Below are 15,424 nucleotides of genomic sequence, written 5' to 3' on the forward strand. Positions count from 1 at the left end.
TTTGGAGCTGATGTGAGTCCAGGGTAAGAGCCCTACTTGTTCCTCATAAGGCCTTAAACACAGATTACCCACTCAGTTAGGGGCGAGAGGTAAGCCTAATTGAATCGATAAATCAATGGATTGGTTAAGACCAGCGCGCTCACATCTGATGGAGCGAGTGAGTCAACAACATCAGAAGCAGCAGCAGCAGCAGCAGCTGCACTCCAGGGGGACGAACAGACCTCGGCAGACTGCTTCAGCTGTGCCTCACGCTGAATCAACCTCCATTAGGGCCTGCAAAAAAGTTAAAGGCACAGTCCATAACTCTGGTGAAAGGATGATTGGGGAGCTCAAATGTCAATTACACCCTTGTTGAAATGTTTTTGTTTGGATGGAACAGTGTATGGTTCGGTCCATGCCATTTTGTTTGCTTCCTGTTTACAAAACTAGGACTGTGCAGCAGCACTGGAGTTTTCTTTTCTGAGCACACACTCATAAAGAGGAACGTGAAGAAAATGTTGCTGAATGCAAAAAAGTGTAATGGATCACAATCAAGGGCTGTACCTTTATAGCCTCGTAAACTAGACTCTTGACTTTGCTTTTCTTCAGGCAAATAGTCTGGCCAAGTGTCATTGGCAAACGTCTTCTTCCTGGTGGGTGGACACTTGTTTAAAATCATTCGAGTTCCTTAAACCAATCACTAACGTTTGGTAATGCGCTCAAACGTAATCTCTCTCAGCCATGCCCTCTGTTCTCTGGTTGGTTGGTGGCTCTCGATGGGTTTTCAAGACACCATTGAATGCACATCTATGCCAGTCTACTGCTGAAGCGAAATTAAATTGAGCGGAAGTACGTAGACGGACAGAGCCAGGCTAGTATCTTTAAGGAGCAAAGTAAAACACTGCCATAAAGCCAAAAAAAAAAACAAGAAACGCTAGTCTGTGGAGAACTGAAAGTGTCAGAAAAAGCTCATTTCCAGATTATTATCCTGGAAAGCTGTGCCGTCGCAGTTGGAGCATTGGCTCAGTTTCACTGCTTCGGTCCGCCAGAAATACCTTCGGAGTCGCATCGGCAGACGGCAGCTCAGTGACTGGCAGGCGGGTTCTGATTCTTGGGCATCATTTTGAGAGGGCCGACCGGAGTGGGCTCCCGCCAGGGAGGGGCTTTGAAGACATCGCCAAGTCAGTACGACAACCCCGCCAGATCTCCTGCGCCTCTGTTCCGCGAATGTTTGTTTCTCACTTCGTCTCCATCCTACCACTCAAGGCCTTTACTACGGAGTACTCATGGCTAAGGTTGCTGAGAGCTGTGATCGGAGCATCCCAAGCTACTAAGTGTACGACTGTAGAATACACTACTACAGAAGTGTATTCACGTAATAATAATAAAAAAATGCTTTCCCCATTTTTCTGAGTCAACAAGTTCACAAATTCTCAGAAAAACAGAGCATTCTTCCTTCATTGAATGCAATGCGCTCTGAGCAACAACACACCTATCCATGAAACTCTGTGAATTAAACATTTTGATGATTGAAGGTTAAATAGAAATTCTGACTTCGCCAGCAGCAGTCTTAGGTCCCGACAGCAAATGTGTGAGGGATGCAATCTGCCGTAGCCATGGAAGAATTCAAGTGAATCTGACGTCATGGGGTGGGGGGACTGAACATGTAGGGGGATGTGTGGATGTGTGTGTGTGTGACAGGAGAACAGTATTACAGGATACCCAGGTTTAAACAGGGATCACATTAGCCAGCGGCAAGCGGCAGCTGCAAGCCTAACACAACGCACAGACCATAATAAGTTCTATCTCGTTCCTATGGTAACACAAACGGTTTGCCTTAACTGACAATTGAATACACTTGAATACTCCCATTGCGCTTTGAAAGTTGAACCAAGTTCAACGCTCAGCTTCTTCAACGCTAGTGTTATGCCAGCGTTGCCACCGTTCCACTGCCAAAACCATAGAGAGCAATAGGAAAACCTGCCGCTTGCCGCTGGCTAATGTGATCCCCGCCTTATAGACACACATCAATTAAAAGAGGCCAAAGGAAAATACAAAGAAAGAAAGAAAGAAGGCAAAGCCAATAGGCCAGAAGGACAACAGCACAGCCAGTGACACAGAGAACCAGGTCTCAGCGGAGCCATAGAAAGTCAAAGACAGAAGCAGTAAACAGGGACGCAAAAGGAGAGGCAAAGACAAGAGTGGAGAAGGGGAACAAATCACAACAGTGCTCATCAGCATTCTGCAGCCTCTTGCTCCCCCTCCTTCCCTCTCTCTCCACAACGCTGGGCAGTGGGGCCTTGAACAGTCAATTACTACGCTAATGGAAATGACCTCCACTGGTGTGCATGGTGCAAACTGATTACTCATTTACACAGTCCTCTGTGGGCCAGCATTCAGATGGAGCTCAATCATTCTCTCCTCCCTACCGCCTCCCAGTCTTTCTTTCTCGCAATAATCCCTCCTCACCTCTCGTTCTCTGCCTCTCTCACATACTCCCCATCCTTGACTCTGCCTCACCATCTTTCTTTCACACTCTACACCCCTCTTCCTCCTCTTTCCATGGTCCATAGCCTGCACCTCCATCTCTCTCTCTCTCTCTCTCTCTCTCCAACACAGGCTGAAGGATTCCCTGTGACAGCTTTAGACCAGCCACTGCCAGTGTCAGTGTGACACGTGTTTTGTTTATGTTTAGCTGTAGCTATAGGCCTTCCATATGCACGCATGTGTCAGTGGGTGATGGGGATGACCATAATGAAAAGTGGAAAAGTGAAAAAAAAGTGATGAGGGAGACTTTGCAGGACTTCCAGCACTGCTGCTGCCCTCAGAGACGAGTTGGGTGGCACGATGCTGTCAATCTCTGACACAATGTCCTACCCTTCCCCCTTTCCCCTTCAAGTGCTGCCATGAAGGCACTGTATAACCTGCCTTTCTGCTGGAGAATAAAGTGCATGCTGCAGCTACACTGACCCCTAGGGGTAGATGGCAGAACTGCAGATACAGTTGTAATGCGTTGGAAATATCCTCCTATTTGCACAGTATCTTGCCAGTTCTTCCTGTCTAATATATTAAACCATTTCAACTGCACTAATTAACTTGTGAAATATTTCAGGGGTGACATGGAATCTCCCTAAATACACAACAGGGCATAACATTTATATAATAGTCAAATGTACCTGTATTTGACTATTTCAACACTGAATAATCTGCACTGTCCATTGCTTTGAATAAAATCATGTGGATGTCAATCCGTGCTGATCTTGTATTTGAATAAATTAGTTGCATGAATAGTCTGCTATGATCAGTGCTTCATTCTTACCATTTTCCAATATCGGCTAGATAGATAGATAGATAGATAGATAGATAGATAGATAGATAGATAGATAGGTAGATAGGTAGATACAGTAGGTAGATAGATAGATAGATAGATACTTTATTGATCCCCAAGGGGAAATTCAAGGTCTCAGTAGCATACAGACATCACACACAATTCACTAACAGCAGAAAAAGTAATTAAAAGTATATAATATAAAAAAAACAACTAAGCAATAAGGCTAGTGAGTTGCTGTGGCAGATTCATGAGCGACACATATGAGTAGTACGTCTAGCATCACAAAAAATGTTTTAGGTGTTCAAGATATGTGAATATCCTGGCACAATGGAAACAAATGGACGTCAGTAAGGAAGGAAATGAACACAGCATGAGCAAGGACACCATGGGACAGCACTGTTGTTCATCACTGCATTTATTTATGACACGACAGTGCCCTCTAGAGTTCACAAGATTCAACTACATTTGGAAGAATATCAGGGTACAAAGAGCAGCCTTTTCTCAGGTATCTTATAGCATGGGAGTGTGTGTCTAGTGTACGTGAGAGTGTGTGTGTGTAGTGTACATGGTAGTATGTGTGTAGTGTACATGAGTGTGTGTGTGTGTAGTGTACATGAGTGTGTGTGTGTGTGAGTGTACATGAGTGTGAGTGTGTGTGTGTGTGTGTGTGTGTGTGTGTGTGTGTGTGTGTGTAGTGTACATGAGAGTGTGTGTGTGTAGTGTACATAAGAGTGTGTGTGTAGTGTACATGGGAGTGTGTGTGTAGTGTTCATAAGAGTGTGTGTGTAGTGTTCATAAGAGTGTGTGTGTAGTGTACATGAGTGTGTGTGTGTGTGTAGTGTACATCGGGTGTGTGTGTGTGTGTGTGTAGTGTACATCGGTGTGTGTGTGTGTGTAGTGTACATGGGAGTGTGTGTGTGTAGTGTACATGGTAGTATGTGTGTAGTGTACATAAGAGTGTGTGTGTGTAGTGTACATGGTAGTATGTGTGTAGTGTACATGAGTGTGTGTGTGTAGTGTACATGAGTGTGTGTGTGTAGTGTACATGAGAGTGTGTGTGTAGTGTACATGGTAGTGAGTGTGTGTAGTGTACATGAGTGTGTGTGTGTAGTGTACATGAGTGTGAGTGTGTGTGTAGAGTACATGAGTGTGAGTGTGTGTAGTGTACATGAGTGTGTGTGTGTGTAGTGTACATGAGAGTGTGTGTGTGTAGTGTACATGAGTGTGTGTGTGTGTAGTGTACATAAGAGTGTGTGTGTGTGTAGTGTACATGGTAGTATGTGTGTGTAGTGTACATGAGTGTGTGTGTGTGTAGTGTACATGAGTGTGTGTGTGTGTGTAGTGTACATGAGTGTGTGTGTGTGTGTGTGTGTGTGTGTGTGTGTGTGTGTATTGTGTGTGTTGTACATGAGTGTGTGTGTGTGTGTGTGTGTGTGTGTGTGTGTGTGTGTGTGTGTGTGTGTGTGTGTGTAGTGTACATGGAGTGTGTGTGTGTGTGTAGTGTACATAAAGTGTGTGTGTGTAGTGTACATGGGGTGTGTGTGTGTAGTGTTCATAAGAGTGTGTGTGTGTAGTGTTCATAAGAGTGTGTGTGTGTAGTGTACATGAGGTGTGTGTGTGTGTGTAGTGTACATGTGTGTGTGTGTGTGTGTAGTGTACATGGTTGTGTGTGTGTGTGTAGTGTACATGGTGTGTGTGTGTGTAGTGTACATGGTAGTATGTGTGTAGTGTACATAAGAGTGTGTGTGTGTAGTGTACATGGTAGTATGTGTGTAGTGTACATGAGTGTGTGTGTGTGTGTGTACATGAGTGTGTGTGTGTGTAGTGTACATGAGTGTGTGTGTGTGTAGTGTACATGAGTGTGTGTGTGTGTAGTGTACATGAGAGTGTGTGTGTGTAGTGTACATGAGTGAGTATGTGTGTAGTGTACATGGTAGTGTGTGTGTAGTGTACATGAGTGTGTGTGTGTAGTGTACATGAGAGTGTGTGTGTAGTGTACATAAGAGTGTGTGTGTGTAGTGTACATGGGAGTGTGTGTGTAGTGTACATGGGTGTGTGTGTGTAGTGTACATGGTAGTGTGTGTGTGTGTGTAGTGTACATGGTAGTGTGTGTGTGTAGTGTACATGAGTGTGTGTGTGTAGTGTACATAATAGTGTGATTGTGTGTAGTGTACATGAGTGTGTGTGTGTGTGTGTAGTGTACATGGTAGTGTGTGTGTAGTGTACATGAGTGTGTGTGTGTAGTGTACATGAGTGTGTGTGTGTAGTGTACATAAGAGTGTGTGTGTGTGTACATGGTAGTATGTGTGTAGTGTACATGTGTGTGTGTAGTGTACATGAGTGTGTGTGTGTGTGTAGTGTACATGAGTGTGTGTGTGTATAGTGTACATGAGAGTGTGTGTGTGTAGTGTACATGAGTGTGTGTGTGTAGTGTACATGAGTGTGTGTGTGTAGTGTACATGGTAGTAAGTGTGTGTAGTGTACATGAGTGTGTGTGTGTGTAGTGTACATAAGAGTGTGTGTGTGTAGTGTACATGGTAGTATGTGTGTAGTGTACATGGTAGTATGTGTGTAGTGTACATGGTAGTGTGTGTGTAGTGTACAGGAGAGGTGTTATTGTAAGAAAAAGTGCTGTGGATTCATACAAAAACAGAATAATGCAGACGTTGTCTAAGACTATTGAAAGAGAAAGAAAGAAGACTATTCGGCAGAGGTGTAAAAGTCCGGCTCCAGAAAATAATAGTCCTACCGTGTATTGTTTCTTGATCGCTGTTTTGCTAATCATTATCTTTCACGTGAATACGCACAGAAAGTGAAAGTAGGCCTTATATGCGCTTAGCTGTCTGTTTACGTCCGCAATCGATTATAACGTTCCTCAAATGGAGAACAGATCCATGTTCTCTCGCGTTATATTATAGGCTGTCATGCTTCTGTGTTTGCAAAATACTTGACGGTTCCTGATCGCTAAACGTTTGTTTTCCTTTCCTGTCGATAGCGGTTGATGTAGAAGCACCTATAGGCTATAATTTGACTTTAGCGGTGACAAACCCTGCTGAGAGAGAGAGAGCAAAGAGAGAGAGTCACCCCCAAAGTGGTCCTGCGCGCGCACGTGTGTCTGCATGGGGTTCAATTGAAGTCAGAGTTGGTCCGTCCAGTCAATAGTCCTGCATTCAGGCCGCTCCATTATTAGATTAACGTCAGACAGCGCTGTAAAATGTGTGAGAATTTCTCACATTATGATGGCTAGAGTTGCGGGACTTTTATTAGTACGCCTATGCTCAATACTTAGTAATAATTTATGCGCAATACCCGCAATCCCGCGCTGAAATTTAGGCCCTGGTTTTAAATGCGCATCTTTTTTTCTCTCGCTCTCTCGGCGAGTATTTGTTCTGCTGCCACATTTTTAGCTACATTTTCATGTACCACATCAGCATTTTTGTTCAGTGAATCTTTTGTAAATTGCTTTACAGGCCCTTGTCAGCAGCCTTCGGCTTGCCTCTTGCCACTATTCACTCCTTCGTCTTCAACATTCCCTGTAGAATTCTCAATATTTTTGGCCTCAATGTGTCCAGTTACATAGTCTGTCTGTTCTTAGTCTTGGATTTTGTGAAATAAATTTCTAAATATCACCTGCTTGCTGCAGCTTCGGTCTGCACGTCCTTTTAAAACCGCATCTTTTTCTCTCTCAAGCATTTAATCTGCTGCCGGCTTGTCCCTCCACATCGTCCAAAATGCTTGATTGCATTGCATTCTCCACATTTTTAGCTAAATTTTCATGTACCACATCAGCTTTTTTGTTCAGTGAATCTTTTGTAAATTGCTTTACAATTACCGTCGGGCCTATAGTCCTATTGCCTGGCTTGCCTCAGCTTCGGTCACATCCCTTTAAAACCGTCTTTTTCTCTATCGTGAGCATTTAATCTGCTGCCAGCTTGTGACTCCACATTGCCCAAATTGCTTGATTGCATTGCATTCTCCACATTTGAAGCAAAATTTTCATGTATCATATCAGCATTTTTGTTCAGTGAATATTTTGTAAATTGCTTTACAATTACCGTCGGGCCTATAGGCCTATAGCCTGGCTTGCAGTCTCGTCTAAAACTGCATCTTTTTCTCTCTCATGAGCATTTAATCTGCTGCCAGCTTGTGACTCCACATTGCCAAAAATGCTTGATTGCATTGTATTCTCCACATTTTAGATACATTTTGGTGTACCACATGGCATTTTCTTTCAGTGAATCTTTTGCTTTGCAATTACCTTCCTGCCCTCTTCTTGGCTGCCTTTACTCTTTCGTCTTCATTAACATAAATCTTTTTGGCCTCAATAATCCAGTTACATAGTCTCTGTTTTTGGTTTTGGATTTGTGAAATATAAAAATATAAGTGCGACTTATATATGTTTTTTTCCTGTTCATGATGCATTTTTTGACTGATGCGACTTATACTCAGGAGCGACTTATATGGTATACTCATGTACACAACCGGAAAATATGGTATACATATTCTACTGCTCTTCATCCTGCACATACACTTATTCTTAATACTATTATAATGTAACTGTTTCTGCACTACAATGGTACTGTTACCATACTGCACATAGCTGTACATATCTGTTTTTATGGTTCATACTAATTATCCATATTTATTCAGTTTTTCGGTAATATATTCTGTTAATACACAGCATATATCTATATTGTTCTTACTTAATGGTACTGCCACTACATTGCATCTGTACATGTTGTTCATACAGTGTTCATATTACATAGCCATATTTATTCTGCTCTTATAAGGTTACTGCTAATACACTGCACACATACTTATATTTAATGTATACTACTCTAAACCACCTTCTGAAAACAACTGTATACTACTACTGTCTACACTGCATCTTTTGTCCTGTTTATGCACCACCTACTGTATATCACATTGCACTTTTCTGCTTTTTTTGCACTTCTGGTTAGACACAAACTGCATTTCGTTGCCTCTGTACTTAAAGTTTAGTAGTATACCCGGCCTCTGGCAGTGTAAATGTGAAACAATCACTTCTAGCCAATCAACAAGCTGGTTCTAAAGCACAGAAAGGAGGGGTGTAATTGTGGGACTGTTGAATGCTACAGATTTCCCCTGGTAATTCGGTAACTAAAGTAATCAGAGGACCTCTGCCACTGGGAGAAAACCTCAGGCCAAGCTCATGGCTGCACTGCAGGTATACAGGTGTACTTGGACCAGGAGCCAACTGGACGCTATTTTTGCCACAGTTGTATGCACAGAGAAACAAAACTGACCATGACAATGAGTCAGAGAGGCTTCAAGCTTTATAGCCTGGCTGGTTTTGGAAACAGCAGACACAAAGTATCCACTGATTCCTACACATGTGAAGCATGTGAATGGCTGAGAATCTAAGAGCATAAGGGTTAAGGCATAATCTTTACAGCCAAGCAAAATCTTTGATCTGAACAACAGCAACCTTAAACATATGTTGGGTGTGTTTGATTCCATCCAGATCCAAAATCATCAGTTAAAGGTATAATTTATTTTAGCCAATAGGTGCAGTTCTCCACATTTGTTAGTCATAGTCATTGATCAGGTGCTGGGAGAGGGGAGGGGTGCTAAAGGCTAGTCATCATCACAGTTAGTAGTGCTCAGTGATGCTCCTTCTACAGTAGGACGACAATACTGCAGTGAGCATGCGAGGGCAGGCAGTAATTAGTTGTGCATAAGAAAATACATAAAGAAAATTTGCATAGGCTACCACAATAAGTCTTGAGATATTCTCCCTCAACATTATACAAAGAAATTCTCTCCACCCACAACCACCAACCATTTCTATAATATTAAGCAAATATGACAATGCTGGCATGTTGAGCATACTAAATGACAGCTTTCAAAAGCCCACTACTTCTAGGCAGGGATTAGTTACTGAACAGGCCTACGGGCCCAGGCACAGGGGGTCTGAGGCCCAAGACCACCCCTGATATATGAATGGAGTGAAATGACACCGCCCTAACACAAGTTACGCCTTGTGTGATAATCATGATTTGTAACTTTGTTTTTTCACAACAAGATGCCTTGAATCTGTTGATGGTTATGTCATATGTGATGGGACCTGGGAAACCCCATCAATTTGTGTGTGCTCATGTGGCCCATAATCAGTGAATTCAAGATCCAGTGCTTAACAAGACACAAACCTTTACCCAAAGGATCATCACACATTTTTGCTTACAGGTAGACTTGATCTCATAGAGTTCTTCTGTAGGCTATAACGTTGACTCACCAAGAACTAATATGGAATCTTCTTCGTCGACATGACCCTGGAGTAAGTGACGAAATCTGGACAAGTCTCCAAACCATTCGAAACTCTGTTCGGTCTTGTATCGCTCGTCCCAGTACTCCACGTCTTTGTATCTCGAATTGGAGTTAGGTAGATACTCCATCCTGACAGGAGACAGAAAAAACTGTCATGTAGCCTAACTGCTCGACTAACTCGTTGATGCTTGCTTCCTCACACACCATCCAGATCGGCAAGGCTTTATGAGTGATTAAAACATAATAGGCTATACACTCAAAACCAAGCTCAAAATTAAACATACCCAAGTTCTCTATCTTGTCATTACCTTGTTTGTTCACGTTTGATGAAATAACAGTTAACATACGCTGAAGCCTCTGTCTTCTTCCCCTACCTCTGATGTCAATTTCAATACAGGCTACAGACGAAACACTCTAACTCGAATTAGAATGTCGCTACTATATTTCGGTGCACTGACAGTCCAACAAATAAAAACAAAACACCCAGTTATAAACCTAAAGGACTCTACACGTGTAGTTAGTAGTAGCCGGTGTCTCGCCACACGATACGCGAAAGCACACAAACAGGAAGTTAATTGCATAGCCTACAGAGCAATGCCATCCAATCACAGTGAACATTGTAAAATTAGGGAAGACTTTCCGGTAACATTTTGCTGACAAGCTTTCACATTAAAAGTGGCACCTTTTAGCAGTGAAACTTCATAATAAATGTCCTAGGCTATAGTGTGCTTCCCTAATCGAGACTTCAAGCCTAATCTTCATGCCAAGTTTATCACAGGATGTTCATAAGAATGAATAGAAATTGAAACGCTGTGGATAGATTGAAAATCTGAATCTGCTTTCTGTCTACCTTAACACAAGATGCATATGTTGTGCTTCAACACAGAGTTGTGCTAATTACATCAAGTGTGCAGCATTCTGTAACTTCATGTGCAAATATAGCAGGCCTATTAGGGACAGTTGTGGCCTACTGGTCAGGGCTTCGGGCTTGTAACTGGAGGGTTCGAACCGTGACCAGTAGGAACGGCTGAAGCTCCCCTGAGCAAGGCACCTAACCCCTCACTGCTCCCTGAGCACCGCCGTAGCAAGGCAGCTCACTGCTCCGGGTTAGTGTGTGCTTGCTAGCCTGACGAGCCAGACCCACATTAAAATGTAGGGTCTGGGCACTCACCGTTCGCAGTGCTCAGTCCGAGGGGCGGGATAATCGGTTGTCTTTCAAATTCCCTCTGCACGCAATAGGACAGCACTGAGTCCCATGCGTTTTCCCACCAGCAGAGCTAGTTGGCTAGTTCAAACTTTTGCCAACTTAAAACAAGCTTAACTCTTGTCACACTGTTGGCCAACAGCAACATCCATCTTCTTTGTTTTCAAGTAGCAGGGAATTCAAGCCAAACCGTTGCAACTCTGACATCAATCATTATGTTAAGCCCACCTAACGACTCTATACACGATTTGATTGGCCTGATAGAAGTTTAATTTTTCGAGCTCACAAGCCAACGGAGAGTTGCTAGACTAGCCCTGGAAGCAAATGTAATTTGCTGCCGCTAGGGTGCATCTAGATTTCTAGGCTATGTGCTTGCTCTATGTGACCACTAATTCACAGATGGGATAAATGCAGAGACAAAATTCCTTGTATAGGCTACACCTTTACATTATTAGTATGCAGATGCTGTATTGACTCTATGCTGATACTGAAGGTAGCTCTACTTAACTGGCTTAACCTGCCAGTGATGTGATGTGGTAAACCTAAGACAGTCAGAGTAGTGTCTTTGCCCTTGCATCCACGGACCATGTGTGTTTGTCGACCATATGCCACACCTAATAATGGACACAGCGCTGGTGGTGAGGGTATGGGTTTGAGAAAGAGAATATGACTATAAAGAAGATCCAAAACAGAAATTCCTGACCCTGTCCACTTAATCTGCTCCACCTTCTGCATGGCCTAGGCTGCAGTAAGAAACGTTTTTTAAATAATGGCCCTAAAACGTTAATGGCCCTGGCTCCTGAACCTCCCCATTAGTGATAGCATGTTTTACTACCATATTTCTCTGGAGACTCAGGGCCAATCTCGATTCTCGATTTCCCTCCACCTTTACCTACCTCTTGGCCCTCGAAACAGAGTGGTAAGGGCTAGGGGTAAAAACATACGCCTAGGAAATGAGACCACTTCAGTCAGTCCAAGGACACACACAAGAGACCCACCTGGGTCCATACAAAGCAGATTTACAATACTTTTATTAGCCACTCTGGGATTCCTTGCACACACAAACAAACAGATGCAGGAATAAAAACACTCAGACAAAGAATGTGATGCTATCATGCTTTACTCCAAAACATTTCTCAGAACAAAATCTGTAAAACATAACAGGTTCGGTAATGTTAACTAGGTCCACTCCACTACTCATTCCAGTGTGTACATTGCGTAGGACGTGCACCACGTGGTTGCCCAATGTAATATATTGGGTACTTTCCAGGGTCATCAGACTTCCACCAGGCCTGTACACAGTCCATTAGACAGACAGACAGACGAAAAGAAAAAAAGATTCATGGCTGCAGTGCATGAAGAACCTTGATTGGTTCTGGAATCCTGAGTCATGAATAGTCATTTGACAGCATTGTGGGAGTGGCTAATGGCAGAAGGATATGATAAGATTCCATCTTTAAGTATTGTGGTTTACTCACCCCATCTCATTATGTTCAAAACATTCTTGTTGTGTAGTCATTGCACGTTTAGAGGCATATCCTAAAATTCTGTGATCTATGTGTTGTGCATGTATGGTGCAGTCAAATGTATATTAGTTTTATGAGGACTTCACGCTATTGTGTGACCCAGGTAATATTGCAATTCATTCAGAAGTTAATTTTTAACTTTAATTTTCACTATATATTGGGCTAAGTAAGTGCCTCTTTCAAACATCTGTCTAGCATCACTTTCAACCTCAACTTAGGAATACATTAAGAAGAATTTCACAGTAGGCCTACCAAACAGGAGATTCTTCCAGGCGCTCCATAACGGATATAGGTAACTGTGTGCTCACAGTTGCTTGATTTATGGTTGAATGTTCCACAACATGGTGCATTATTCTCATTGTTGCCTATGTTCTTGCAGTCTTTCAGTCTTTTTGTTATTTCATTCATATCATGTGCCAGTGAATCATCTTGGTAATTATCAACTTTGCGGGGGGTTTTGCTGTCTGCTTTCAAATGTGAGATTAAACATTTCTCTGTTGGAAACATCAGACATTGTGAAAACAATCACAAATTAAAACATTGACAATGGAAAGATTATTGACCTTATAAAATATATGCTACTTTACAATCTCCCACACCTTTATAGAAAACAACACATTAGATAAATGACTGGTTTCCATGATAGGCATTACACCAAGTATTATTACAGTTTTTCTCAGTTGCTTTGGTGCTTTTCTCACATCACTATTAACATTTGCACAGCAGTTAGTGCAATTCTCAAAACAATTAGTGCAAACTGCAAAACCTAGTGGATGACCTGCAAAAGCACATCACTTGCTCAAAATGGATAGTCCATTCCTCAAAAGCAGGTATTCATGTCAATGAAACTGTCCGTGTCATCAAAATGAGAAGTCTTGACACCATCGTTTATGAACAAGATAGTCAAATGGCTTTGTCATGTTTTCATTATGACAGTTCTCTCAGTGTTTTCCAATGCAAAAAAAGGTCAGAACTCGGTGACACTACTTGAACATGCTCAAGACAGCACTATACAGTACTTGTACAGCCATTTGAAAACTACAGTAAAGTTACACATTGCTGTAGTTATGTGAGTAAGTGAGTACAAGACACTGAATACGTACATTTTTACTGTATGCTCTTTGCAATACTACAGCATTGTGACAGAATTTGATAACTAGTTCAACAATTTTGTATGTAATGACTCAAGCAATGAAATGAAGACTATTAGTTTTATTGGGAACGACTATTCAGCATTCATAAGTGTAGTTCATTTTGACTGACATGACATAAGCAAATGATAATGTTAAAAAACAGCAGAGAATTGTATGAAAGCAACTGATACATGTCCAAAAGTATATGCAGTTTGTTCAGAGGAAGGAGAAGTTGCTACTATGATGTGCACAAATGACTAAATGTTGTGGAGGTTGAACTAATAGTTATGAGAATTTTAATTCTGATCTGAAAAAAGCACCAAAGCGACTGAGAAAAACTGTAAGCAATAAATCTGCATCATTGATCATGAGTTCATTATGTCCTATATAAATAGCCTATTCAGCCAGTCTTGACCAGATTATGACAGAACCCCCTCAATCCACCATCAAAGGCATTTAAGAGAAATACCCAAGTACATTGCCCAACATTCAGAATGATCATTGTGTGTAAAATAATGACTAACCCTCGGTTTTGTGGAAAAAAAGCTCTCCTTCATCATCTCGCTCTCCAAGAGCCAATCCATAGTGTTCTGCTTTAGTACCAAATTTAATGATGTCACCAAACTGGAACTGTGGAATACAGGTAAGAAAAAAGAGAAGACACAAGATTATGCTCTGTTCACTTGTAACAGAGAGTTTGGGCTGTGTGACAGAATCCATCTATTTTTGTAATGGACCTTCGGTATTTATGGAATGGACCACCGGAGGAAAATAGGGGAGGGTCATGTCTTTTTATTCTTTGTTGAGGGGAGGGTCACCCAACATTTTTTAGTCTAGGAGGGGGTGGGGGTCACCCAACTTTTGTAATCATGAAAACAGCAACATTTCAAAGTGGCCTGTTTGGTGCATATTTTTCCATGTAGCTCTCAGTGTCAGTCTTCACACTTCGGGCACCCCTCTCTGCACACCATGTTTACCCCTCATTTCCTTCTTTCTTGCAGAGTAGCAAGATAAAGGCCTCGTGCTGCGGCTTTCGTAGAGACTCAATGGAGACTGAGGGCCTGTCCACACGGAGACGCTTTTTAGGTTAAACGCAGAGGTTTTGCTTCGTCTTGGCCGAGCGTCCAAACGAATCCTGTAAACACACTGCCCGAAACCGCACTTTCTTGAAACCTGCTCCCAGATTGGAAAAATCTGAAACCGTAGCCCGCTTTGATTTCGCTTTAGACAGCTTAAACCGCACATCCTGCTTGGCGTGATCGATGATGTCATCGCCACACCTCAGCTGCCCTGAGTTGCACTTATAGTATTGCCTAACAATACTAGTTTTCATTCATGACATTACCTACGATTACACTCCGTAAGATAAATATCACAACTGGTGCTGGCGCGAAAACCGATAGCTTATGACTTGGTGGACTGAACACTGTTTTTCCCGGTGTTTTTATGCATTCTAGCTAGTACTGTCAGTGACGCCGAGAACTTAAGTTATTAGGAAAGTGCGGTGTAAGTTTAGGCTACATTAATTTGTGCGTAGTGCCAGTGTCATTCATTTATTTTACATGTCTTACAACATATATACATGCATTCACAGTCGAGTGAAATCAGATATAAGCATACAAAGACGCTTAGAACTCACGTTAAGCCAATGCTAGCACACTGAATGCAAATGCGCGATTTGATGCAGGCAAAAGTATTGACTGTTACTAACGAAGGTTTTATAGCAATATTATAAATGTGGCGACAGAATAGCCTAGAACTTGGGTAAGCCTTGTGTTTAGTAGCCTAATTCGCGTGATAGCCAAAACTAATGTGAATCACAGACTATCCTACAACCAAAGAAAGTAAAGGTGATTAGTAGGCCTACCTACGTTAGCCAAATAAAGGACGGGACTGCACCCTTCACAAACCGTAAAAAAATTTGGGCAGCCGTGGCCCACTGGTT

General features: G+C 42.2%; 1 protein-coding gene and 1 long non-coding RNA gene across 3 annotated transcripts in view; both read right to left on the reverse strand.

The window, feature by feature from the left end:
• Positions 1-10,186, reverse strand: part of ece2a (endothelin converting enzyme 2a) — a 124,981-nt gene extending 114,795 nt beyond the window's left edge. The window contains exons 1-2 of one of the 2 annotated variants that reach the window (XM_048263458.1): positions 9,925-10,186; positions 9,585-9,745 (exon numbers count right to left, since the gene is read on the reverse strand). In XM_048263458.1, coding sequence (XP_048119415.1) covers positions 9,585-9,744 — 160 coding nt within the window. In that variant the 5' untranslated portion in view covers position 9,745; positions 9,925-10,186. Of the gene's footprint in view, positions 1-9,584; positions 9,746-9,900 lie in introns of both variants that reach the window. The other variant, XM_048263531.1, reaches the window with a different exon arrangement.
• A 1,736-nt stretch (positions 10,187-11,922) lies between these two features.
• LOC125307886 lies at positions 11,923-14,105 on the reverse strand. The gene is made up of 3 exons (XR_007195807.1): positions 14,004-14,105; positions 12,599-12,840; positions 11,923-12,112 (listed from the first exon to the last, which is right to left on the reverse strand). It is a non-coding gene; the product is annotated as an uncharacterized LOC125307886 (long non-coding RNA).
• Positions 14,106-15,424: the final 1,319 nt, after the last annotated feature.

This window comes from Alosa alosa, chromosome 1 (assembly GCF_017589495.1).
Source record: "Alosa alosa isolate M-15738 ecotype Scorff River chromosome 1, AALO_Geno_1.1, whole genome shotgun sequence".
NCBI classification, from domain to species: Eukaryota; Metazoa; Chordata; class Actinopteri; order Clupeiformes; family Clupeidae; genus Alosa; species Alosa alosa.